We start from the raw sequence: 24,390 nt of genomic DNA on the forward strand, positions 1-24,390 counted from the left end.
CCAGCCTGGATGAGTGGAGTCGGACTGACACACGTCTGTCGACTCTCACTTAACTCTTCGCTTGTTTGCTAACAGAGTGCTAAATAAATAATGCTACAACAGTCACATCAGTGACTGATCGCTGACTGACTCTAAACTCGTAACGACTGTCAGTCACCATCAGCACAAGTGAGTGTTTCTGCTCCAGACCTCCACTATTAAGCTCCAATTCTCTGTTTTCTACTATTATTTCGATTTTCGGGATAATATCAGCTGTTGAGTTATGTTGCCGCATGGGTCTCATACATATCGTTTTCTTGAAAGGAGTTGCTTGGTGCATATATTAATAAATATTTAAGCGTAACAACAAACTATAAAACATCAGTAATAACATCAATAATTTAAATATAAAAAGAAAGTCGCTTATAAATCCAGCTGAAGCAGATAAATTCAGTCCAGAAGCTAAAACCTGCTCAGTTTCCATCTGCGCCGGAGCATAAATACTCATTATGTGGCTGCAGACTCGTGACGTGCTGCGAGCCGCTCGTTACCGACGCTCAGAGCAACATGGCCGCCGTAAGTCAGTCCAACGAGGCGCCGTTAGCGGAGACAGCGGCTCGCCCGGGGACCGGCTGGCCTTCGCGAAAACACATCAGCGCGGCTCATAACGGAGGACCGGTCAGGAACACGCTCCGCTACAGCGTCGGGGAAAACTTCCCTTCGCAGCAGGGCGGCTTTATTAGAAAAAAATCCAATGGAGTTGTTGACCTGAATGAGCTAAAGCTAGCCTGGGAATCTCTGCCAGTCGCCATGGAAACAGAGAAACAACAGTTATCTCATCTCAGCTGTTTGAGCTTGTTTTTAATTGCACCAAACAAAACACTTTCTCATATTTTCATGTGAAACATTTCCACTCTGTGGTTCCCAGGGCAACAGCAATAAAGTCAGTGTTTAAATAAAGTTTTAATAATAAGAGAGAAGATTAAAATCTCATGAAATATTTGGATTCTGTAATAACTTCTATGGCATTTACTTGAAAATCTTTTCGTCGCTGCGTTAAAACTTAAACGTCAGGTTCTGGATCATGAATTCAACTCGTTCCAGCATTTCGGCTTTGCCTGAAGCGATTTTCACAATTAGGTTTTAACTCGGTTCAAAGTTAAGCACAAGCTGTTCACGTCCAGCTAAGTTCAAGGCGAATTAGATAACCAGCTCTTATCTGAGCTCGGGCTCGGTAAATGAAATTAGCCTTTGTATTAAGTTTGGTATTTGCTTTCAGCTAAAGCTAATTACATGACTGGCTTTCATGTGGACTCAAAGATATGTGGAAGTTACTCATTGTTGTAGCTCAGGTCTGAGGAGAAGCAAAAAAATGTGGATTTCAGTCAGGAATCGGGAAGCTTCTCCACCTCGCTCCTCATGCACGATTCCTCTCCTCCCTGCTTCTCCTCTCGCTCCTCCAGACGTCCGGAGCGTCTCCTCCCTCCACCCTCCTCCAGCGTTTCTCACCTCCTCCACCTTTTTTCTCCCATTCACACTTCTTCACCTCCTCCTCCTCTTCTTCCTCCGAAGCTTCGATTCGAGATGTAAAATGACGTTTGGAGGCGGTGCGCTCTTTAACCTGTCGCTCTCAGAAATGAGCAGTCAATCACATGGTGTGGGCGGGGCCTGCGATGTGGACAATAACGGGAGTTTTTTTGCGTTTCATTGGTATTAAACTTCCTTTTTACCATGGACTTCACAACACACCAGTTTTTATAAGGTAGATCCTTTATAAAGGATGTTAACCAATGATAACGACACTTGATGTATTTAGTGACAACTCCGGCCACGTTATCTCAATCCGTATCTCTATCCCCCTCCCCCACCTGCAGATAACGCCTGATAGAGATTGAAACGTTAGGCCTCCCCCTCTCTGACAGACTGAAGTGCCGTCTTGCTGATTGGCTGCCGGAGACTCGGCCTCGGAGCGAGGACAGGCGTCAGGAGGTGTTCGCGCTCTGGCCTCACGACCCTCTGAGGAAGTCGCCCTTTTTAATCAGACGGCGACCGCGGCCGACAGATAACCTCCCCATAATCTAACAGGAGCCGCCATTCAGCTCCAGAGGTTTTCAAACTGAGGCCGGAGGACCTCCTCCCGCCACGGGGTTCCTGCTGGGAGGGGCCACTGAGGAATGAGAAAAACGATGGAAGCTCTTAACTTTCAGGCTGTGTTCACACCGAGTTGAGTCGAGCCAGGACCCCTTTTGGGAAGTGTGAATTTGTAAATCAGCCTCCTCATGAATAACTGAATCGTGTTCTCACCGGCGTCGAACCGCAGGAGCGTCAAACCAGACAGAAGCAAGGAAGGAAACGCGATACTTGTTCCAAAATAAGTGATTTCAAAATAAAAGCTGTGTCGTGTTTTTGCCTTAATTTTCTATTTTTTTTAATTCTTCTGGTAGAATACAGAACAAATAACGTGGTGTAGTCATTATACGCATTAGAAATCAACGGTTTTGTACCTCGTCACTGCAGGAAAGTCAAACAACTCAAAAACTGCACAAAACAGCTCTCTGACCGGAGCGGCTCAGTGTTGCCAGATTGGGCAGGTTTCCGCCAAAATCAAGCTTCTTTATTGAACATGTCTGACGGGTTGATGAAATGAATATGTGCTTATGAAGTGTTTTTTTAATTATACAAATACAGTTTTAACGTGCATTTTCAACTGAGATGGCGGTTTGGGCTGCTTTCTATTGAGTTAAACCGGTTTATGGTGCAAGATCGACATATCTGGCAACCTCCTCCAGTGGACTGCAGAGACACCGCAGACGGTGCTGCGGTGATTCCGTTCTGTAGGCAGAACGCAGCCAGAAGAACGGCTGTTCTGTTGTACATGATTTTTCTGCAGACCATACAAATCGTCGACTTTCAGAAGGAAGCACAGGCTCTCCGCCATGCTCGACGTGCGCGCTTAGAATAACAGTCCGTGTCATGCGTTACGGAAACCCCACATGGACAAAAGTGTGGCAAACAAGGAAAGCTGGCTGGACCCGGGGAGCGACCGTGTTCTCACCGCATGTAGATCGAGCCGGTGCCGACCTCGGACCACCTCCTCGAGGCGGCCCCGGCTGGACCCACAAGTAGGTCGCTCCAACGTGAAAAACGTGTTCACACTGTCGCTACCAGGTCCACCACGTCATTTATGTCGAGCCAAATGCTTTGGTGTGAACACAGCCTCAGACTCCAGAACCTCCAGACAGAATTCTCCCTGAACAGACAAGATATCTAATAAAAGGGAATATTATTTGAAATATAGAATAGAATTCTAGAGTGAAAATAGACAAAGATCAAGGCTACGAGGAGAGAATTTCAGGTTTAACTCTATAATTTCCGCTTCATCTCTGGATCGCTTGTTAGTCGGTACAAAGATATAATTGGGAAATAAACATCAACAATAATATTTTCCTCTCCATCCAGCTGTCGGCTGAATCTTTCCCTCTAGTCTCCTTCATGACTGGAGAAAAACCGCAATGGTTTCAGATCTGAGGGCATCTGCTCAAAGCCGAGCCATCACAGTATTTCTCTCCAGTCATGAACTCCGGCTGTGGTTCGACCATCATCCATTGTTTCCGTTTTCATTCAAATCACAACATGAACTCATGAACCTGGTGGTGTGGGGACCGGCGGCGCTGGCGGCGCGTACCAGTCACCCAGTGCATGCTGGTGCATTAAAACCTCCGGAGTGACCAAATCAGAATAATGTATTCAGTATTGACTTCTTTTCTCTTCCTGTTCTGCATCGTCTCTCATTTCTCCCTCATTTCAGAAGCAGAGAGGATCCGAGGAAGGCTGCATTTCGTTTTTGTGTGTGTGTGTAGAGGATAGAAATTACCCACCCATCCCTCCATAATAGAGACGACATTGTTAGCAGCCGTCCTGAAATGAATCCATTAGAAATGTTGGAGGACGAAAATGAGCCTCAGACGGTGCTAATTTTCAGTCCCTGAGGTAATTTGGAGTCGTTAGCAACAATTTGTGCCTTTGAAAACTCAAAGCTTTGCTAATTTCCGTGCATAATACATGAAACAAGACAGATATTTGAGTCTTCTCCTTCAAAAACCGAAAAAAAAGTATATATTTTCCCCTTTTATTTCATGTTTGATGAATGAGCGTGGAGCTCTTGGACATCCCATAAAGAGACACCACATTAGGCAGGCTGTCGGTGGCGGGAGGGAAGAAGAAAGAGAGACAGATGTGATGTTTGGATTTCAGACTCTTTCTCTTTACCCCTCGTTTCTGTGTTTCAGACAAAAACACCATATGTCTGCAATAAATGAAGTTGAGGAAACCGGCACTTTGTCAAAGTTTGATCCTCGGAGGAAACAAAGATTAGAACAAATGCGGCTCCTGTGGATTTATGCCTGACAGAAAGCAGCACATTTGTAATCAGGAGGAGGAATAAATCCACAAAAACTCAAATCCTACAAAAAAAAAAAAACTGGATTCATGTTAATTATGAGCAGGAAAACAGAGCAGGTCGGCACAAATTTAACCATCACACCTTTTTAGACTGAATACAATGTTAGGGTAGGATTTTTCCTTTTCAATACATTTTGAGCTTTGTGGGATTCAAACCATCCTAGACTAATATTAAACTGAATGCAAAATTATTTTGGACTAGTTATATGTCAAGTGGAGATTTCTTTCACTCTGATTATGGAATATTTTTTTGGACTCATAAACCACAGAATTTTTAAACTAGATTTCTTTGGTCTAGTCCAATTTTTCAGTTCATTTTAAATCAATAGAAATTTCATTTTAACAATAGAAAACAAGTCTAAAAACAGCTTCCAACCAGGTGGGATTAATTCCATTCAACTGTATTTGTACAGCGTCAAACACAAGACAGCCATCTGAAGGTATTTTTCTAAAATAAAAGTCTGAAACAGCTGTACAAGCAGGCCGAATCTAGTTCAAAACCAGTCTGGATCAGACCAAACAGAAAACTAATTTTGCTCAAGTTTAAATTTGAATATTTGAAACACATCTGAATGGCTCCAGTTTATAGTTTGAATTAGTTCAAAACTAGTTCTTTAAAATAAGAACGAAACATCTCCGCATGCAGACTGTAGGGATGTCACAGAAAACTAAACCAATTTCTGAATCAGTAAAGAACTCAACCAAAAGCTGGTTTGAAAGCAGTGCTGAGGCAGAAGAAAACTTAACACACTTAATTCCATCTGTTTGAGTGTTTCCGTGGAAACGCACATTGTTGGCAACATTGCTGAAATGATCTTTGTTACGTTTTCAGAATGAGGTGAAAATGAAGCAAACGGTTCGTCACTGCGTCCGACAGAGAAGACCTCCTCTGAAACACGAAGAGACATGAACCTCTCACACCACTTCCTGTCTGTTCATCGTCTTTTAGCCTCTTTCTCTGGAGTCGCCCTCTCAACCAGCAGCTGATTGGCTGATTGGATAGTCTTGCTATGTCGGGGACGTCGCTGATTGGCTGCCAGTGTTTGAAGCGACCAGTCAGACGCTGCTTCTGGAAATGAGAGAAAGTTTATTCACTCTCTGGAGTGAGAACAGAAAGAGGTGACGTCCTTCGTCGTCCCTCAGCTGCCAAGATGAACTCGCCGCCGCCGCCTCGTGTGAACAGATACCGGCAGGATGAGGGCCGAGCGCGAGGCAACGCGAGGGAGGAAGTGAGTGGAAACGCAGCGGAAGACAGATTTTCAGAAAGTTTGCTAATCTGGTGAAGGTTGAATACCAGGTCCCTGCAGCAGCGCTAATTACCCCTCACACACGCACACGCCAATCTGCTTTCAGAGCAACACAAAGGCGGGGACGAGGTAGAAATGAAAAGCTGGGAAACACACACACACACACACACACACACACACTGATTACCATTCACATCGGTGTGTCTTTCTTTGAAAAGGCCCCCGAGAGCGAAGCTTTGTGTAGATTATAGACATCAAAGAGGATCCACAACATGCATCACAGGCCATCCAGTGTGTGTGTGTGTGTGTGTGTGTGTGTGTGTGTTTGTTAATACTTGACCTTGTCACGTGTGTGTCCTCAGAGGAAATAAAGTGTTTACCTCAGCATCATCACTTCAGAGGGTCATCATCCATCAGCGCGTGTGTGTTTGGGTGTGTGTGTGTGTGTGTTGGTGTCAGAAAATGTCTAAAAGTGAAGATTCATGTGTCACAGCTTGTTTTTGTTTGGAGATAATTCATCCAAACACTGAGTTTTGCTTCTGTTAAACTGTTGCGGTTCCCAGACAGTCCGACACAGACGTGATACAAAAGCATCGAAAACTCTTCCAAAACCAGCAGAGCAGTGGCAATTGATTTAAGATCAAATAAAAAGCAACTTTAAAATGACTCCATCAATTCAGAGGAAGCAGATTTTTCCACAGTATGTTTCATCCTCTTTTTCTTATAAACTGTTGCCATTGAGCAGAAGAGCAGCAGATTCAAACGGTTCCAACCGGGAGGCAAACATTTTCACTACCGTTGATCTGCTGAGCATGTGCAGAAACATCAGTCACTGTGACCGCGGTGTGCACGCACATTAGCAGCTGTTCAAACAAGTTGCATTTTCAGTGGCTCCGAACAAACCTAACCCTGAAAGGAAAACCTTCGCATCGCAGCTGTGGTAAATCGTTCTGCACACGTGCAAGGAGATGGACAATAACAAACATGGCCGCCTCCAAAGTAATGGTCCATATTCTTCTTCTATATATTCAATATTGGTTGATTGATCTCTCGAAGTCTCCTGTAACAGCGTCCAATTCATCATCTCCCCATAACACATAAATAACAACACATAAATAAGATTCTATGTCTTGGAAATTGGAACGCTGCTGGTGCACGAAACCGTCGCGGCACGCTCTCACAACAGGCGACTGCACGGCGGCGTCACGTTAAAAACGCTGGCGCAGTCCGCGGGTCGGCCGGGTGACGGAGGCTAATGACACGTTCCGTTATTCAGATCCATAATCAGCGCTCCATTATCTGCACCACCCACGGCGTGGAGGTGAAGCGCCGACACGCCGTGATGTCCCGCCTGCTCTCTAATTATATTTCCTGTGTATCGATTAATCTGACGGCTCCTTCACGTATGTACGGGCGGCTTTAATTAGCGGCCCGTCCGTCCAGACACGTATGACGAGCTTTAATAGGAACAGGCGAGTCCTGATGAAGGTTACCATAACACGCTCAAACAGCTCCTCTCAGTTGATTGAGGAATTAATGAGGTGAGGAGTTTAATGATGTTTGACACGTGCGGACGTGGTGCGGTGAAGCCGCGGCCAGGGGGCGCCGGCGGGTCGCGGGCAGGAGACGGAGCTGCTGCCGGTTGGGCTCCATGTTCTCCCTGCTCAGCGAGGTGAGGAGAGCAGCCCTGAGATTCAGCTCAAACTGCTTCAAAACTCATGGAAAGTTGTGGTTCTAAACTTTTTTTTTAACGGCTTTAAGATCACTGAGACTCAACCTGATCATAAAATAGACTGATGAAAGGTGAAAATCCAAACCAAAACATCATGAAACTCATTTAAAAAGATAAATTAGATACAGGAATTGTCATCAAGGGTTTAACTAGAACAAAACATGCAGTTATATTGTGATGTTTAATTCCAAATCTTCTTACACAACACGAAGGTGCAGATCTTTTTCTTGATTTTGTTTAATTGCCTAACTCAGACGGGAATCATGAGGCCCTTTCACAGTGCTTGAAACCAACCGCAAACAGGTTTAAAACTAATAAGTATTATGTTAAACTGACCAAAAACAGGTTAAAAAGCCATTCAAATATGTGAAACCAGCCTTTAACAGCTTTTAAAACAGTCTAATGTGTCTGAAAGCTGATGAATATAACGTGAAACCTGTTTCTAATAGATTTAAACGTCGCATGGAAACCAGCCACTAACAGACAAAGCTGTTAAAACCAACCTGGAGCAGGTTTGAAAGCAGTAAAAATATAAAGAGATCCTCGCATCTCGGTTTAAACCCGTTGCCTCTCCAGCCCGGCAGAGCGTCGTCAGACTCCTCCGCCGCTGAACTCACCCTCTTGATGTGTTTGCCGAACGTCTCGCTGAAGCTGGATCCCAGGATCTCGAACTGGACGTGAGAGTTGGATCCGCTGTCCTTGAAGTCCATGGTTCCTGTCAGACCTGTGATGTTCCCCTGGGGGGTTGTGGGGGGGTGACAGGAAGGAGAGCGGGGGTGAAAACATCTCACGGGGGGAAACATTCACCTACATCTCCACACGCCACAGCCGACGGTTTCCAGCTCTGCTCCTGAAGTTTTCATCACATTTCTCACACGGAGAGCTTGACTGGTTCATTTTTAGGTCACGTCGTCTCTTACAGAACATTTTGTTCCAACTTACTTTCCATGAAAATAGGAGAAAATCTAAAACTGAAACCTGAATACATATTTCTGAGGGTTTTTTTTTTTTTTTGTCCTAGCGGTCTTAAAGGCAAATGAGCCATAAAAATGAAAATGTATGAGTTTTTTCACGTCTAATGTGAATAAGTCTTGTACTATCTGTTAGATCAGGTCCATCAACCTTTTTGTTTCCTCAAAATTCCAAATTAAATCAAAGTCGATGAAGAGATTTTCTCTGACATGTTTTTCATTTGGATGCTAAAGAGTTAAAACTTCACGCTGAGAGAAAGTTTCTTTCATGAGTTTTTCCAGTTTGATTTGACCAATACTCCACATTTCACAGTATAATAAGCAGCAGTTTGTAGATTTGTGTATGAAGTGCCGTTGCAGGGAGGACGCTGCGGGACTGACGTTCTGTGGTCTAATTGCGCTTTTCAGATTCCGTCTGTAATTTAGCTGCGGTCGATGAAAGCCTCGCCGGTCGGAGTGTGTGTTTTATATTTCTGGCTGCGCTGATGCTGATAATAAGGTCTCAGATGTGGTTAAATGAGGAGCAGATGGCCCGTTTGGAGATTGATGACACGTCACATCAAATGTCTTCAGAGGAGCTGAAAGGCCGACCGTAAAATGCCATTTCAGGACTTCCATCAGGACGTAAAGCAAGACTGAAGACCTGCGCCGGGGCGGCCGGAGCTCTAAATGTTCCTCTGTCAGCTACGAAAGGTCGCACGCCGCCGCCGCCGCCGCGTCTTCATCACCGGAGCGCCGTCCTCCCGCAGACGCTTTCCATCTCGCCGAGCGGCGTCTGGAGGAAAACGCAGCAGGTCAAGGAGGAGGGGGGGGGGGAAGCTAACGGGGGTCTTCACAAATGGAACGCTGACGGATGCTTGTCTGACGAGCGGAGACGATCCCGGGATGCTTTATGGTTCCGCAGGTGTCAAAGTTTCGCGTGAAGGCGAAATGTCAAGGAGACGACGTCGCCATCCTCACTGAAATGATCCGTCACCGCCGGGTTTCACCCAGAAGATGGAAACAGAAAAGTCCTTCGTCCAGACTACCTTGATGACTCTTGATTGAAAACTCATCGGCTTTTGCAACATTTTAGGGTCTGCTACTTTTTGTTGGGCGAAAGGCAAACGCAGAGAGAGAGGCGAAGAAACGGAACGCTGTCCAGCAGCACTGAGCGGAAGATGACGAGATACGAGGCAGACCAGCGGTTTCAGACTTCTCTGCACCACGGATCGGTTTTAAGCTGACCGGCAGGACGGTGTGTAAAAACGCCACAACATGGGCTTCATGGTGCGTGTGAAAAAAAAAGAAAAAAAAAAATCTCAGGAAATGCAGAAACGGAAAATAGTGCTGATGCATACTCACGGAAATTTAAATTTCAAAATACATTTTTTAATTCCTATTTATGGCCCGGGTTGGAGACTCCTGAGCTTGATTACGGATGATGCTAAGCTAATGCTAGCTAATACTAGTTGATGCTAGGTAAAGCTACAGTCATTATATATTAAGTTCCACATACGATGTTCTAATGGATAATAATGTCACCATTATCTCTGCAAAAACGGCAAAAATACAAAATCTTACCAAGTTCATAAATCTTGTTTTCAGTCAGAATGTCTCATCCCACTTGATTTAATATAAATTTAAGATAGAGAGATGTTTTTTTTAATTTAAAATTCTTAAATCATGATCTTTTTTTCAATTAAAATGTACTTGCTGCATGGACAGATCATTTCACTGGTTTCGAGAGTGTTTTTTTTTTTAAATTCAGTGTCGATATCTTACATTTGGGCGAGCCATTTTTGCAGCGTAGGTATTCACGTGTGGACGGTGTGTTGTCGAAACATCGCTGCAAACCAACCAGAGGCCGACACGTCATGGAAAAGCGCAAAAACTGAGTGGAGTCGGGTCGACGGCAGAGGAAAAGCATCGCCACGACAGGAGCAGCAGTGATATTAGTGTTCATGTCGTGTTCGCGGTGTGCTGAGAGCTCCGCCGCCGTATTTCCAGAAGTGAAGTTCCCGACGACCTCGACGTTCTTGATGTTCCTGACTGATGCAGATGAGGTTGAACAGGTTCGCCGGTGTGATGTTTTATTGAAGGCGTCTCTCTCCCCCCCCTCGTGTTGACGTCCGGCAGGAGCACTAATGAGCTGCCCGCCCGTGAGCCCCGCGCACGTCAAAGAAACAAACTGATGTTTTTTAATGAGCGCCGGCCGGCGGGCCCGGGCGGCGGCGGAGGGTCAGAGTCCGAGTCCGCGCCATGTTTCATTCATCCGCTGTTAAAGGCCGAAGCTCCGGAGTCAGAGGATCCGACCTGATTCACATTCCCTCGACACGCCTTCGCAAGCCCTCCACTCACGCTCAGATCCAAAACACAAACACATGGCAGGGGTGTGAGCGTGTGAGCGTGTGCACGGCTGGATTTTGTTAGCATTTATTGGTTATTTAACTTTGTTTCTTCTTGGAATATTGTTCATTTTTTACTATATTTGCCATTTTCCCCCCATTTTTTTGTTTTCTGATTTCTTTCAGTTTATTTTCCTTTATTTTTTAGCTTGTTTTTTTTATTTATCCCTTTTTCTTCAAGTTTCTTCATTTGATTTGTATTGATTTTAGGTTATTGATTTTCTTAGATGATGTTTCATTACTTTGTAATTTTCCACTCCTCCACCTGTGTGTGTGTGTATGTGTGTGTGTCTGTGAACATCTTTTATAACACTTTAATCATTAATCCTAATTCCTATTTTATGTTCTTCAGTACATTCAATAAAAACAACTCTATAAACCCACTAATTGTGTGTCGTTCATCATACAGACCCACACGGTGTTTGACAGCTTGAATCCGGTTTGATTCCCGGTTCAGGGAGTTTTTGGAGTTTCTGTGTTCTCCCTGAGTCTGTGTGGATTTCCTCCTGGTATCCATGTTTAAATTAATCTTAACACTGAAGTTTCTGCAGGATTTAATTGGTTTGATTTCCTCTCTTACGACCTCGTATATGATCCTGTATAAATTGCACGTTCACACACACATTGCGCAGTAGATCTTGCAGGTGAAACACTACAATTTCAAAAACAGGAGGATTCAAATGAAAAGATTTGACAGAAAGTGAGTCATTTCTGTTTGTTTGAGGAATTGAGGGGAATTAAAGGATTAAAGATGTTCGGAGTGTTAAATCCAGAAAAGGCTAAACAAAAGTAAAGTTCGAAAAATGAACTACGAACTATGAAAAAGAAGAGAGACAGAAGAGAAGAACCGTCTCTCAGATTCGAGCTGGCCCTCACCTTCTGGATGGTCTCCAGCATGGACCAGCCGCCGTTCCAGGGCTTGGTGGACTTCCGGATGCAGTTGAGGCTGGCCATGCTGTGCCACTTCCGGTCCTCCAGCTTCCTGTAGAAGGCGTTGGCGAGCATCAGCACGCTGTCGTACAGGTAGAGGTTCGACACCTGCGGGGGCAGGAAGCAGAGCGTGAGGCGGCACACCACAGGGAAGTGTACTCGGCTCCTCACATTTCTTATTTTTCACAATTTCTAGGAACATTTTCGGTGATTTTTTCTGCTTTAATCTCACTTTTTTTTCCTGGAGCAGCCAGAGGATTTCTCCTCTGCTGCTGTTTCTGTCTTTTGAATCTGACGTGTTTGTTTTGACCAGAAAGATTCAAATCACGAGCATCTGCAGGGGAAAACACACTGCTGGTGTTTACTGTGAGACCTGCTGCCACACACACACACACACACACACACACACACACACACACACACACACACACACACACACACACACACACATAGAGAAAATCATTCATCCACACACACGCACATACCCATAGATACATATAGATGCGCACGGCGCGGTTTCACACACACAAGCAAAACAGCCATGTGTCGCACAGCTGGGTACCGATACATCATCTGACACACACATACACACACGCACACACAGCACAGACACAAACACACACACAGAAACATGCCAAAACAGCGAGCGAAGACCAAATGCAGAGTGACAAATGAGCATCACTCTGTCCAGATGAGTCCTGCTGACTGTCATGAAGAACACGCTGCCCAGGGCCACTACACACACACCCACACACACCACACACACACACTGCTTTTTCATCGTTTTTTTTTTTTTTTTTCATGAGGCGGCTGAATCCGAAGCACATTTACATGACAGACACACACGAGAAGTGAAAGAAGGCAGTGAAAAGGAGGCGATCTGCAGGATCCCGGCTGCTCCTAAAGGGACAATTTATCCCCTGAAAGTGGCAAAACGGCCTCCGCAGCGCCGACACGTCTTCAGCATCACTCCGGCTAACACCGCACGCACACGGGAACGGGCTGCTCTCGCAAAGTTTTAACGACGCCGGCTTCAGCTCACCACGCTCAACCGGCGCCGCGACTTTAAATGAACGGCAGGCTTCACAGCGAGGGAGATGCGAGGTTCCTCCACAAAACAACAACAACAACAAAATGTGGCGGGCCACCAGAGAAAGACGGAGGAGGAACTGATGGGAGGAAATACGGAGCAACATGAGAAGGACGAGAGGAGGAAAAACTGGAGATGATCCACCAAAACCAGACCAAAATGATCAGTAAGGAAAGAAAAATGTTGCATAAATGTAGGAAACTGAATGTCTGTGGCCACTATGATGCTGTGGACCCCACTACACCTTCAAGCGCCCTCTGGTGGCCAAATACTTTATGACAGCAGCTACGTAGAAAGACAAAGCAACCCGAGTTTAAATCCTGAACGAAAATGAAACTTCACTTGAATATTTATTTTTTCAAGAAGCCAAATTAAAGCAATCAGTGCAGTTTTTAACAGATTTTTCTACTGTAACAAAGTAGTTCCACCAAAAACCTGCAATCCATTTCAAACAGAATCTAAAAACTTTGATCAATGTGGCTCAAAAAGATGAATACCCGACAGTTGACTAAATTATGCACAAAACGTTGAAATTTTACTCATAAAATACATTCAAATTAATTTTATAATTGGGAAGTTTTTCCAGGAGACTACAGAAACTCAGGTATGGCGTTGAAGCTGTAACATTTATCACTCTCAAGCGGCTGAAAAAGACGAAAAAAAATGAGCCGAATGAAGTTAGCAGTGAAGTGAAAATGCTGTGAAGGATGTCGTCCACGTCGCGATCTGGCCCAAAGCTTGAATATTTTCCATCATAGTTCACATGAAGTTCTATCAACAGCCATGTTTATTTCAGTGTTTAACTGCTCAGTCATTGGTCAGAAAGGATTGCTGCCTGGAAAAGTCAGTACTGTCATTACTTCACTTGAGTTGTTGTTACGTCTGTTATTTTCAATATTGATTCATCTGCTGCTGTGGAATGTTAACTTTGTAACCTTTGGGTTCGGCGAGGGCTGTTTTTCAGTTAAAAATAAACATTCTCTTTGAAATCAGGGCTTTAGCGTTTCTTTTAACTGCTTGTCAACAGACGTCATTAGCAGAAATGTTTGCGGGAAGATATTTAGTCAGCCGGCTGATTCCATAGAAATGGGATTCATAAGACCTGAAAATAGAAAAGATGTGGGAACTGAGCTAAAGAGACATATAGACGGAGTGTGTGTGTGTGTGTGTGTGTGTGCGACCTGCCGTAGAGTCTCACATCTTGTGAGAACCTCCACTCGTCTTCATAAATGTCACAACGAGACAGAAGAACACGGAACATTTGTCAGTATGAATTACAGTAATTGTTCTGTTTGCTGTCTTAAAATGTCAACCACAGTGTGTGTGTGTGTGTGTGTGTGTGTGTGTGTGTGCGTGTGCTGGATGTCAGATCCTGCTCGTGATTAGATGTGAATTTTGTTGTCGCGCTGCTTGTAAAACAAGTTGAGTCTGAGATAAAACAAGAAACAGCTGAAACAAACAAATGACAGGAAAGTGAAAGACACCGAGGACGGAGGAAAGCGGCGTCTGTCTGCAGACGACGCATCTGCAGCGGAGAGAAGAGCTGCTGCGGGTCGAATAAAGCTCACCGGTTCATTATCAGTGTGAAGACAATCAACTGGAACAAACGCCTCGGTTACCGTGGTAACGACGACGTTAGGGCTCCTGTTTCTAAATGTATCAATGACATTTCTCGCCCTTTTTCAACAAAGATGTTCCTGAGAGAAAGTCAACTTAACATAACGTTTTGGTCCAAATGAAAGAGCAGATTTTTATTCTTGTTATCTGAGAAAGTGAGGTCGTCTTCTGTTCAGGGAGAAGAGGGCCTGCTCTTCTTCACATCGCGTTTTAAATGTCGACAGACACAATCTGGCACAGGCTGAATTCCATGAAGCACGGAGTGAGAGGAGATTGAACCGTCGTCCTGAGAGCGGCTCAGAGAGGGAGCGATCACTGACCCAGAACCGAAAAGACCAGAACCGTCGTCCAGCAGAAGGTACGGAAAGTCTCAAAGACTCAACATCTGATTCTGAATTTAAAGCCTCTGGGAAAAAAAAAACAAAAAAAAAAAAAACACACACACACACACAGACTGAAACAACACCAAGACCAGAGCAACACCAAGGTTTCAAAGGGCTGAGACTAAGTAAAGACCAAAACTTGGTCTCAACTACAACAATATAAATTTTAGTATAAAATTGAATTCAATGTTAAGTAGTTCGGGGGGTTACAAGTGGTTTCCACGTAGTTTTAGTGCAGTTTCTGAGTCCTGGTTTGAGGATTAGACTAGTTCTAGGGTTGTTTATAGATAGTTTCAGGACAGTTTTAAAGTTTTTAGAGAAGCTTTGAGGCAACTTAAAAGTAGCTCTGATGGCACTCTTTGGGTGGCCATTGTAGGGTATTTTGAAGGGAACTAAAGACTTTCAGGGTGGTTTCTGGAACAGGTTTAGAAGTTTATGGAACACGTTTTGAGGTAGTTCAATGTGTGTCTGAGAGCAGAGATTTGAGACTGTGTCAGTACTTCATCAGTACCTTCTGGGTAGTTGTAGGTTAAAATCAGGACGGTTTCATCAGAGTTTCTGGCTGATTTCAACACGGTTTTAGGATACTTTCAAGATAGTTTTTTTTTTTTTTTACAGTATCTTGAAGGTTGCTTCAGGGAAGTGTAAGGGTATGTTAAGAGCAAGTCTCAGATATTTGCTTTAATGCTATTTCGAGGTCATTTTGGGTAATTAAAGGATAATACTCCAATGGTCTTAGGGTAATTAAATACAAAAAACACATTTTAAACTTAGTGGAATAACGGCAACTTATTAGGACATGGTAAAGGTTTGTGACTACAGTTCAGTAACTATTATCTTTGCCATGATGTTGTGTTACTGGTCCGGTGTTTGTCGTAATTTCTTTAATGATGACTTAGTTTTTTGTGCATAAAAACTAAGGAGAATCTCAGTGTCGTTCAGTCTGGGAGAACTTTTCTCTTCCTGCCGGTTCCTCTCAGACTCTCACTGGAATATCCTGATAAAGGCAGAAAGTTAGTGTGTCCCCGTTTGAAATGTGATCCTGGACCGGCTCGACTGTATGTGCAGCGTTCCCGTGTGGGCGGCCGCTCTCATGAATTTATGGATGCGGCGCGGCGATCCGGTGGCTCGGGCTGCTTAGCATTCGACACGAGGAGCGAGGGTCTGAGGGAAGACCTGGGGGGGCTCGAGACGAGGAGCCCCGGCTGCTCCGCGAGTGTTTAGCTGTCACAACAACACGGGAGGCATAAATACCGGAGTCGCTCGGCGGCGCGGCGATCAGGCCGGGGAGAAATGACGACGTTTACAGAGTTTCTATTAGACTACAGGAAGAAAAAGATGTGGTGATACAGCAGAAATATGAACTGGAACAAGTGGCACAGTTTGTCATTGTAGCACCGACAACACACACACACACAGAAAAGGAACAACGAACTGCTAACATCTGTATCGCAACACTCGTGTCGTCATGGAAACGTGACTCTCCTCATGTCGTCACGGAGACGCAGAAAATGTCTAAAATTTACACCTTGATTTGTGTTAAAAGGTGTGAAACGAACTGCAGGGACTGTGTAGCGCAGACAGTAAAGTTCTTCTGTTTGAATTTCTCTGCTTCCACCTGTTGTGTTTATTTTCATTCACGTAAAACACATTTAATTGCCTTGTGTAAGACATGAGTTAGAAAAATAGGCTCCCGTCGCCTTGGATTTAGTACCTCCTGTCAGGAAAATACTCCTTTTCTCGTTTTCCGTCTAATTAATAATTTATGCTCCCTAATTGCTTAATTTGTGGCTTTGAATTGCTAAATTGTAGCTTTAACTACTTGATTCATTCCCCTTCCTGTTGGAGCTGCACTCTCATTATGGAGCACTTTAATGGGAGCAGGAAATATGCGAGTCTTTGGCTGCTCGATGCAATTTGGTCGTTTCCCCGCTGAAGGTCTTTTTGTCCTGCTGAATAGAGGAAGAGGAGGATGAGGGCCGATGAAGAGATTTGGAAGCACAATTTATTGATCGGAGAACAGAAATTATTCTGAATAAATGACTTATATCGAGCAGAGGAAACGAGCCGCTTCCTGGGACGAAGTAATGGTTTTATCAAAAATGTTGCTCACTGATACAAAGTGGACTCGGCGAACCTTCGAGTTCGAGAGAAAGTACAATCTCTTCTGGTCATTTTCCATCAGGATTTCACTCTCCGGAGGGTAAAGTCAGAAACAAGTCGGCCATTTTTCACCTGTTCTGTCAACTCAGTGCGAGACTGTGTTGAAATTACAAAAAAAACTAAAACAAAAGACTGAGTGAATGAAATATAGACAAACTTCAGCTATATGCAACACATTTTTTTTTGATCCAAAAATCTGAAATCTCAAATAAACCACTGACAGTTAACACTTCTAATGAACCGGTGTCGGAGAGCAGTGCTGCTTTACCTCCAGGTTCTGCAGGTATCCCTCCTGCGGGTCGCACAGCAGCGAGGAGATGCGGTGGTTCTGCCTCATGCAGCGGGTGCTGCTGTCCCTCCACAGCGGGAAGATCTGCCGGATCACCGTCATGCGCCCCACCGCACTGTTGGTGAGCTCCAGGATCTGCGCGTCGCTGATTTCCTGCAGAGGGTGATGAGGATGAGTTACGGTGAGCAGGACAGTTTGAGTTTTATCGGTCCTGTTAATTAAAAACATGTTTTTTTTATTCTTTCATTTTCGAAAAGCAACGACGGCGTTCGCTCAGGCAGCGAGGAAGCCTCCTCACCAGCGCACGTGTTTAATTGCCTCCGTGCTGACAAACCCAATTACTTCCTGTGAGGTGTAATTATAGATAGCCTCAATTTAACCGTATGAGCATAATAATAAAGACAAATCTATGAATAACATTAGTTTTCCTTTGCTTTAAAAACAGCAAACATAATTAAGGAGTGCGTTTTGAATCAGCGGCTCCGTGTTTCCCGTCTTTCGGTTAGGAAAAGCCGACTTCTCTCCGTTTGAGTTCACCCAATTAAAGAGGCGCCTGTAAACAGAAGTCAGTCAGACTCGTCGGAAAACGCGGCGCCCCGTCAGGCCGGAGCCGTCAGCGGCCGCCGGCAGTCACCTCAAGGTGCTCTAATTACGCCACGTCCAGATTCCTCCGACCCGCCGGCGAGACGCGACGCCGAGGCGCGAATTAAGCCTGTCTGAACTTCGAAAAACCGAGAGGCTGGAGTGGAAAAGACGCCACAGTCGCCTTGATACGATAATTACAACAGATGGAACTTCATTTTGAAAACATGGATCCATGCAGACGATGAAGAGCGGGGCTTTTCGAACTCTCTCCAAGTCCATCTCTGTCAGCAGGGAAAAAACACGACTTTCTGAAATCACTTCATGTAAACGGGTGAAAAGGGTGAAAACTCCATGTGAAAACACAACTCACGAAAACACTCCAACGTGTAAACAGGTGAAAACACGACTTTTCCAAAACACTCCAACTCCATCACTGTGCAAACAGGTTAAAAGGCCGTTTTATTTAAAAATGCTGCGAGCCCGTCATTGAGGAAATGGGGAAAATGCATCTTTTCTGAGATGTTGCTCCTGCACATGCATGCCACGGCTGCAGTGGATAATTCCTCTGCATGAGAGCGAGTAGATGGAGAATTAGAACAATGTTTTCCTGCAGAGCGTCCTGCCTCCCAGTCCAGATTCTCCTGGACTTGGTAGATTTAAAGTTGACAGGCATTTCTGCCGTCTCTATGTAAACGGACATTGTTTTCCACACCCTGTTGATTAAACGTGAAACTTATCTGAAACAAAAACTTCACAACGAAGCCTTTTCTCTTGAAACGCTGTTATTTAAATGAGATCTTAACACATCAAAACAATTTCTTATAAAGTTCTCTTCCTTTGTAGTTCTGCAGCGAAATAAAAGTCACACGAGGAGAAAAATCTTCAAATCCTCATTCCTGTTTTTTAGAATCTGTTAATCTACAAGCTGTTTCACACATTTGTTTTTGAGTGGTTGGCTCCGGGGGAGACGACTCAAACGAAGCCCAGACAATTAGAAACAAAGCGTCGGTGTCGGAGCTGAAACGTGGGAGCGTTTGAACTCAGCCGGCACCGCCTGCAAGCCCGGAGGTGTTTGTCAGACTGCTCCTCCTCAAAGGTTACATCCAAATATTCCTGAGGAGACCAGAAAAAAAGAACTAATTACCTCTGATTCCTCCGACAGGGTTTCGAGTGAATAAATGCGCGTGTGTGTAAATATGAGGCAGCGTTTAAAAGTGTCAGGGTTGAAGCGATGTGAATCTGCGGTTGGAGGGAGAAGAGAAGGTCTGAGACGCTTCGAATGGAGCAACGTGTTTGATCAGAAACTGAAATGTGGCCAAACGAAGTTAAAAAAAAAAAAAAAGCCGCCTGAGTTGGATCTGCTCCTTTAGTTCATTTAAAAGGCAGAGTGTAATTAGGTAAATGATGACTTGGAAACAAAGCATAGATTTGTAAGTGGATTAGGAGGCTGTTACCGAGCTGGGAGGTAAAAATGGAAATCTGGCACAGACAGACCAATCAGAGGGCTTTGTTCCATGTGACACCCCCCCCCCCCCCCCCCCCCCCCCCCCCCCCGCCCCGCCCCCCCCACGAGTGATGCTGTTAACGCTCATCAGCTCAGTTCATTCCCTGGATACTGATAGATGAAGCTGATTCAAATTCATCATATGAAACTGAAAAACGCACACTAAACAGGAGCAATTACAGCGTTCAGGGGATTTTAGTCCGACAGTTTTCTCTCCTCTCGCTTGGTTTCAGTTTTACTCCACAAGCAAGAAGTCGTCCCCTCAAATAGGGTTCTTACACCACCGTCTGTAAACATTTCCAAAACAAATCATCTGACATCCTCTGAAAACCACCGTCTGTAAACACTTCTGAGAATCATTGTCTGCAAACAAAATATCACCTGAACTCGACCGCCTCGCTCGCTGCTCTCCTTCCCTCCGCGGCCTCTCGTCCTGAAACTCCACTGTGATCAACACCACCGTCTCTGAATCTGCCGGCTGCACTTGGACCTGATGTACCAGGGAAGCTTCCTGCAGAAGCTGTGACACCACGCTCAGACCTTTCGCGGCTCTTCTCTGATCCCACTGCTTAAAACTCTCATTTCTCCCTGTGAGTTTATACTTCTGAAGTCCAGCTGGCACGAGAGAGAGAAAGAGGGGGGGAAAAAAAAAAGAAAAAAAAAAAAAGGATGACTTACAATCACATTTTTCTGTTTTCCTCCGCTGCCAACATCTCTGCTCTGCCAGGGGGCCAGTTTCCAGAAAAATTAGTCTCGTAACAACTACAAAATGGAAAATTTCAGGCTAACAGAGCAGCTGCTGGCAGCCGATCGGTCCCCGAACAATGAAATTGTCCTCTTGGACGGGATTTATACCAGAAGGCTCTTCAGTCGGCCAATCAGCTGCCGACAGTGGTTCTTTGTTGCAGTTTCAGTCCGTTTCCGAAGCTTTTAGACGCGATCTGCTCGATCTCACTCATGAACTTTATGAAAAGACATTTTCCGTCCTGGGCCTCAAAACCAGGTTTGGACTTGGTAACCGATCGCCTCGCCGATCAGTAACGCTCCAATATGTTCTGCTAAAATGTGTTTTTCTCAGTTTATTTTACACTTTTTCATTTTAGAAATGGCTTCAGACTTTGAAATTAGATTCAGTTTGATGATAGGCTCCGTTTTTTACAGATTTCTAACAGTTTTTAGTTAGTTTTAGACTAACGGATCATTTTAAGAGTCGCTGTAGGGCTGGTTTCAGACGGGACGTCAGTTTCTCATCGAGGCTGCGGTTGTGATGAGTCGGAGACATCGGGGAGTCTTACCTCGTTGACGAACACCCAGTGACTGTCTTTGGAGGCCAGGTTGGTTTCCACCGCCTGCAGACAAAACACAAACCAGAGAAAGGCGAGATTTAGCGAGTTTGAAGTAAAAACCGGACGTTCTCCAAACCCCCCGGGCGATGTAACGAAACATTCGGTCAGGATCCTTACAACTCAGAAACAAAATTGTTTCACCAGAGGCAGCTTCTAAATTAAAAGTTAGTTTTACATTTTCTCACCACCTGTTCGGAAAATGATGATTTGTTGTGATAGATATGGAAAAACAAAACATTCGGAGGTGGAGTCTGAAAGTAATCCGTTAACATGTCGTCGGGAAGACGGACAAAGAGGAAACATCTGCTGTGCGAAGTCCTCCCTGATCCCCTCAGAGGGGAGAAACACAATCAGAGAGAAAATACCAGAAACGGCGGCATCTGTTTGATCTTTAACACCTCCGAGGATGAAATGTAAAGTCAGTCCTGTGGGAGTAATTAGACTCGAAAATCCGACGCGTTCGATTCAGTTTCGGATCCGGAACATCTCGGCCAGCTGTGCTACGACTTCATGGCGTGTCAGAGTGGCGGGTTGTCTTCCCGCCGTCACCGGTAACATCTGCGCCGCCGCAGCCGCGGCAGGTGGGGAGACGCCAGCGCGGGAAAAGGCCACGGCGAGAGCGCGAACGCTCCCGTACTCCCGCAGGAAATCACAGCCGCGGTTTTTTACATGATAATTAATGAAATTTCACATTGTAAGCAGAGACTTTGACCTTCAGAAGAAGCTGATTATAGAGCATCTTCCTCCCACAGAACACTCAATGTCTCCTGAATGTTTGTTAAAAGTATTTTATGGCTTTCATACATTTCAAAATAGAAGAAAAACAGATGTAGACGGTGTTCACTGATATCATGACAGTGTTTTCTTGGAGAAGATGGGACCAAACAGCCTGAATCCCTGGGCCTGATTGAACTGATTGAGTTTGGCAGACACCATCTGAAGCAGCTGGTCCAAGGATCTGCGCTGACGGTATTAATTCACGGGATGCGCTCGCCTCCCCCCAGCTCCAGGATTGTTTTGCGACGCTAACTGGACCGTAGGCTCGGAGATATCAGCTCTCGTCACGTCTGCGCCCGGCGTCCCGCGGGCCGCGGCTGACAGATGTTTCCTAACAGGTTCCTCATTTGGCTTCCAGATCGACCAAACGCCGACACTCTCTCCTGGAAGTCAACACGAGGAACCACCGCGAGGATAAACAAGAGGCCGAGGCGAGCCCAGGCACGGAGACCACGCACCAGCTCCTGTCCTCAGAAAGCTTCAGACCTTCGCGTCTCCACACGTTCGCTGGATTCTTATCGGATATGACTTAAACTTCTGCTTGTCACTATGTTTCAAACGATGCGGCGCAAATTATTATCCAGTGAAGCTGATTGGAACAGGAAGGAGAGAAAGAGTGCGAAGGGAAAGGAGACGGACGCTGAAGCAGGTTTTTCACCTCCAGATCAGAGAGAAACTTCATATCCAGGAGATGTTGACACAAACCTGCTGCAGCGTCTTTAAATATTTAACTTTCAGAGCGTCGGTGTGGTTTTCAAAGAAAGTTTTTCCAAAGCTGAAACCTTTCCTGTGAAGCTCAGAGTCCTGAAGGAAAGAAAAGTTCATCCGTCTCACACACAACACACAATACACACACACAACACACACACACACACACACACACACAGGCACACACAGGCACACACACACTCCTCCGCCTGACACAATAATTCGACTCCCTGTTAAGATGCATCTCACGTCTCTGCAGTTTATTTTAGCTCCTCCACAACAATTACCCATCAGCCCCAGCAGGTATAGCATGGATGTGATAGCTGGTAATGATGGGGGAGGGGGAGGAGGGGGAGTAGGTTGAGAGGGAGGTCTTCCTCAGCTGACTCATGCAGGAGTGTGATGATCCCAGCAGGCCGCCGGGCCGGGGAAAGGTTACGGTGACAGGTGTAATATCTCCCAGCAGGAGGCGTCCTGTGAGGAGTGTTATGGGAGCGGGACTGTGGCCTTTGCTATAGGTTAACCTCATCATCCAGTCCCACACAGAGCGGAGCGGCGGCTCCATCACCGGGAGGAAGACGCCTCGCCGACACGTCCAGACGCAGCGCAGCTGCCGACATCCACCGAGAGACAAACCCAGGGAGGACGGCGTGAGAAGATCATCGGAGGTTCAGTCTTCAGGTAGCGCTGTGGTGTTAGCATGGGCTAAGCTACATCAGCTATCGGGGGGAGATGCTCTATAGCTAACTGCTATTTGAACACATGATATGTTAGTTCAGGATTATTGACGTTCTATTAACTCGAGTCCACAGAAGAATAAAAGTTCACTCAATGCTAAATCTCTCGGTTGAAGCAGTGAGACAGAGAGATACAGCCGCTTCAAAAACTGCTGAAGCTGAGAGCTTGTGGGTGCACAGGAAAGAGACAGACTCCGAATGCCAAAGCCAGAAACAGTGGCTTTTGATAAAGCTAATTCTGAAGCTAACAGGTCAAGACGATGGGAAACAATTGGCTCATGCTAATGTTTCCGCCGCTAGCTGTTATAATCAGAGAAACCGCAGCTTCAGGTGGATTTTAAAAACATGCACGGCTTCCTCTCTCTCTGAGCAGACAGCAGCAGCGCTCAGGGCCCCCGGGGGTCCAGCAGGGGGAGGGAGCCGCTGATGCCCCCCTCCCCCCATCTGCAGGTTTAATAGCCTTGACAGCACGCGGTAGCATTGGAGGGAGAAGTCACGCCGGAGACACGCCGTGTTAATGGAACAGAACAGGAACCAGACCTGAAGGGGGGGCCCCCGGGGGCCGGGCCCCGAGACTGCATGAACAAATACACACCAGCCATAACATTATGACCACCTTTCTCTTTGTGTCTGACGTCCTGTTAGCGGCTCGGTGTTATTTTCTGCTAACAGGGAACAAAACAACAAACACAAACCACCTGGGAGGTTTTCCTTCAGGAACCTGGAACCTTTTGTTACTGAGCATGAAGACAATCTGACACACGGCAGGCTGAACGAGTTACAGACGAGTGATAACACTGCTGGGGGGACACTGTTAAAATAAATGGCGTTCTTATTTTTAGTAACGAATAATCAAATTACTTTCCCGAGTGCAAGTGGTGCAAAGCGCATTATATGACATGACAAATAATGAAACATGCATCTTAAAGTTTCATTCAGAGAAGATCCAAACTGTTTGACATATTAAAACATGTTTTATTTTTCTCAGAAGATATGCAATGGTTACATTGAGTAGTAATGAGTTACTTTTAAAATATTAAAACTTTATTACAAACTTGGTTAATTTTTTTGTGTAAAGTAACTAGTTGCGATAACTAATTACTATTTAAAAGTAACTTGCTCAACACTGGTCATTAACTGGTATTTCCTATTTATTCTACTAGACTGACCCATAACAGACTAACAATAGACTAGTTACAGACCGATTAAATACCACACAGGTTCTGGTCATTGTACTTTAAACAGTTTAGATTGGTTTGGAAGTAGTTTTATTCTTACTCTAGAATAGTTTTGGGCTTATAAAAGATTAGATTTCGTTTGGACTGGTCACATTGGTTTTGGAAATATTGATTAGTGATAGACTCAGTAATTTGGTTTCTTCTTTTCAGGCAAGTAGGAATCAAAAGTGACGGTTAAAACAAAACGTCATCTACCACTAGATAATGTTTCTGAGGAAGATGGAAAAACACTCTCAAGACAGATGA

At 45.1% G+C, this 24,390-nt stretch overlaps 1 protein-coding gene across 2 annotated transcripts in view; it reads right to left on the reverse strand.

Annotated features, from left to right (window-relative positions):
- The window catches only part of grid1b (glutamate receptor, ionotropic, delta 1b), a 364,457-nt gene that overhangs the window by 25,940 nt on the left and 314,127 nt on the right, over positions 1 to 24,390 (reverse strand). For both annotated transcript variants that reach the window (XM_030097441.1, XM_030097440.1), the window contains exons 5-8: positions 20,634 to 20,687; positions 17,229 to 17,402; positions 11,654 to 11,815; positions 8,037 to 8,156 (exon numbers count right to left, since the gene is read on the reverse strand). In XM_030097441.1, the coding sequence (XP_029953301.1) occupies positions 8,037 to 8,156; positions 11,654 to 11,815; positions 17,229 to 17,402; positions 20,634 to 20,687 (510 nt within the window). The remainder of the gene's footprint in view (positions 1 to 8,036; positions 8,157 to 11,653; positions 11,816 to 17,228; positions 17,403 to 20,633; positions 20,688 to 24,390) is intronic.

This window comes from Salarias fasciatus, chromosome 8 (assembly GCF_902148845.1).
Source record: "Salarias fasciatus chromosome 8, fSalaFa1.1, whole genome shotgun sequence".
NCBI lineage: Eukaryota > Metazoa > Chordata > Actinopteri > Blenniiformes > Blenniidae > Salarias > Salarias fasciatus.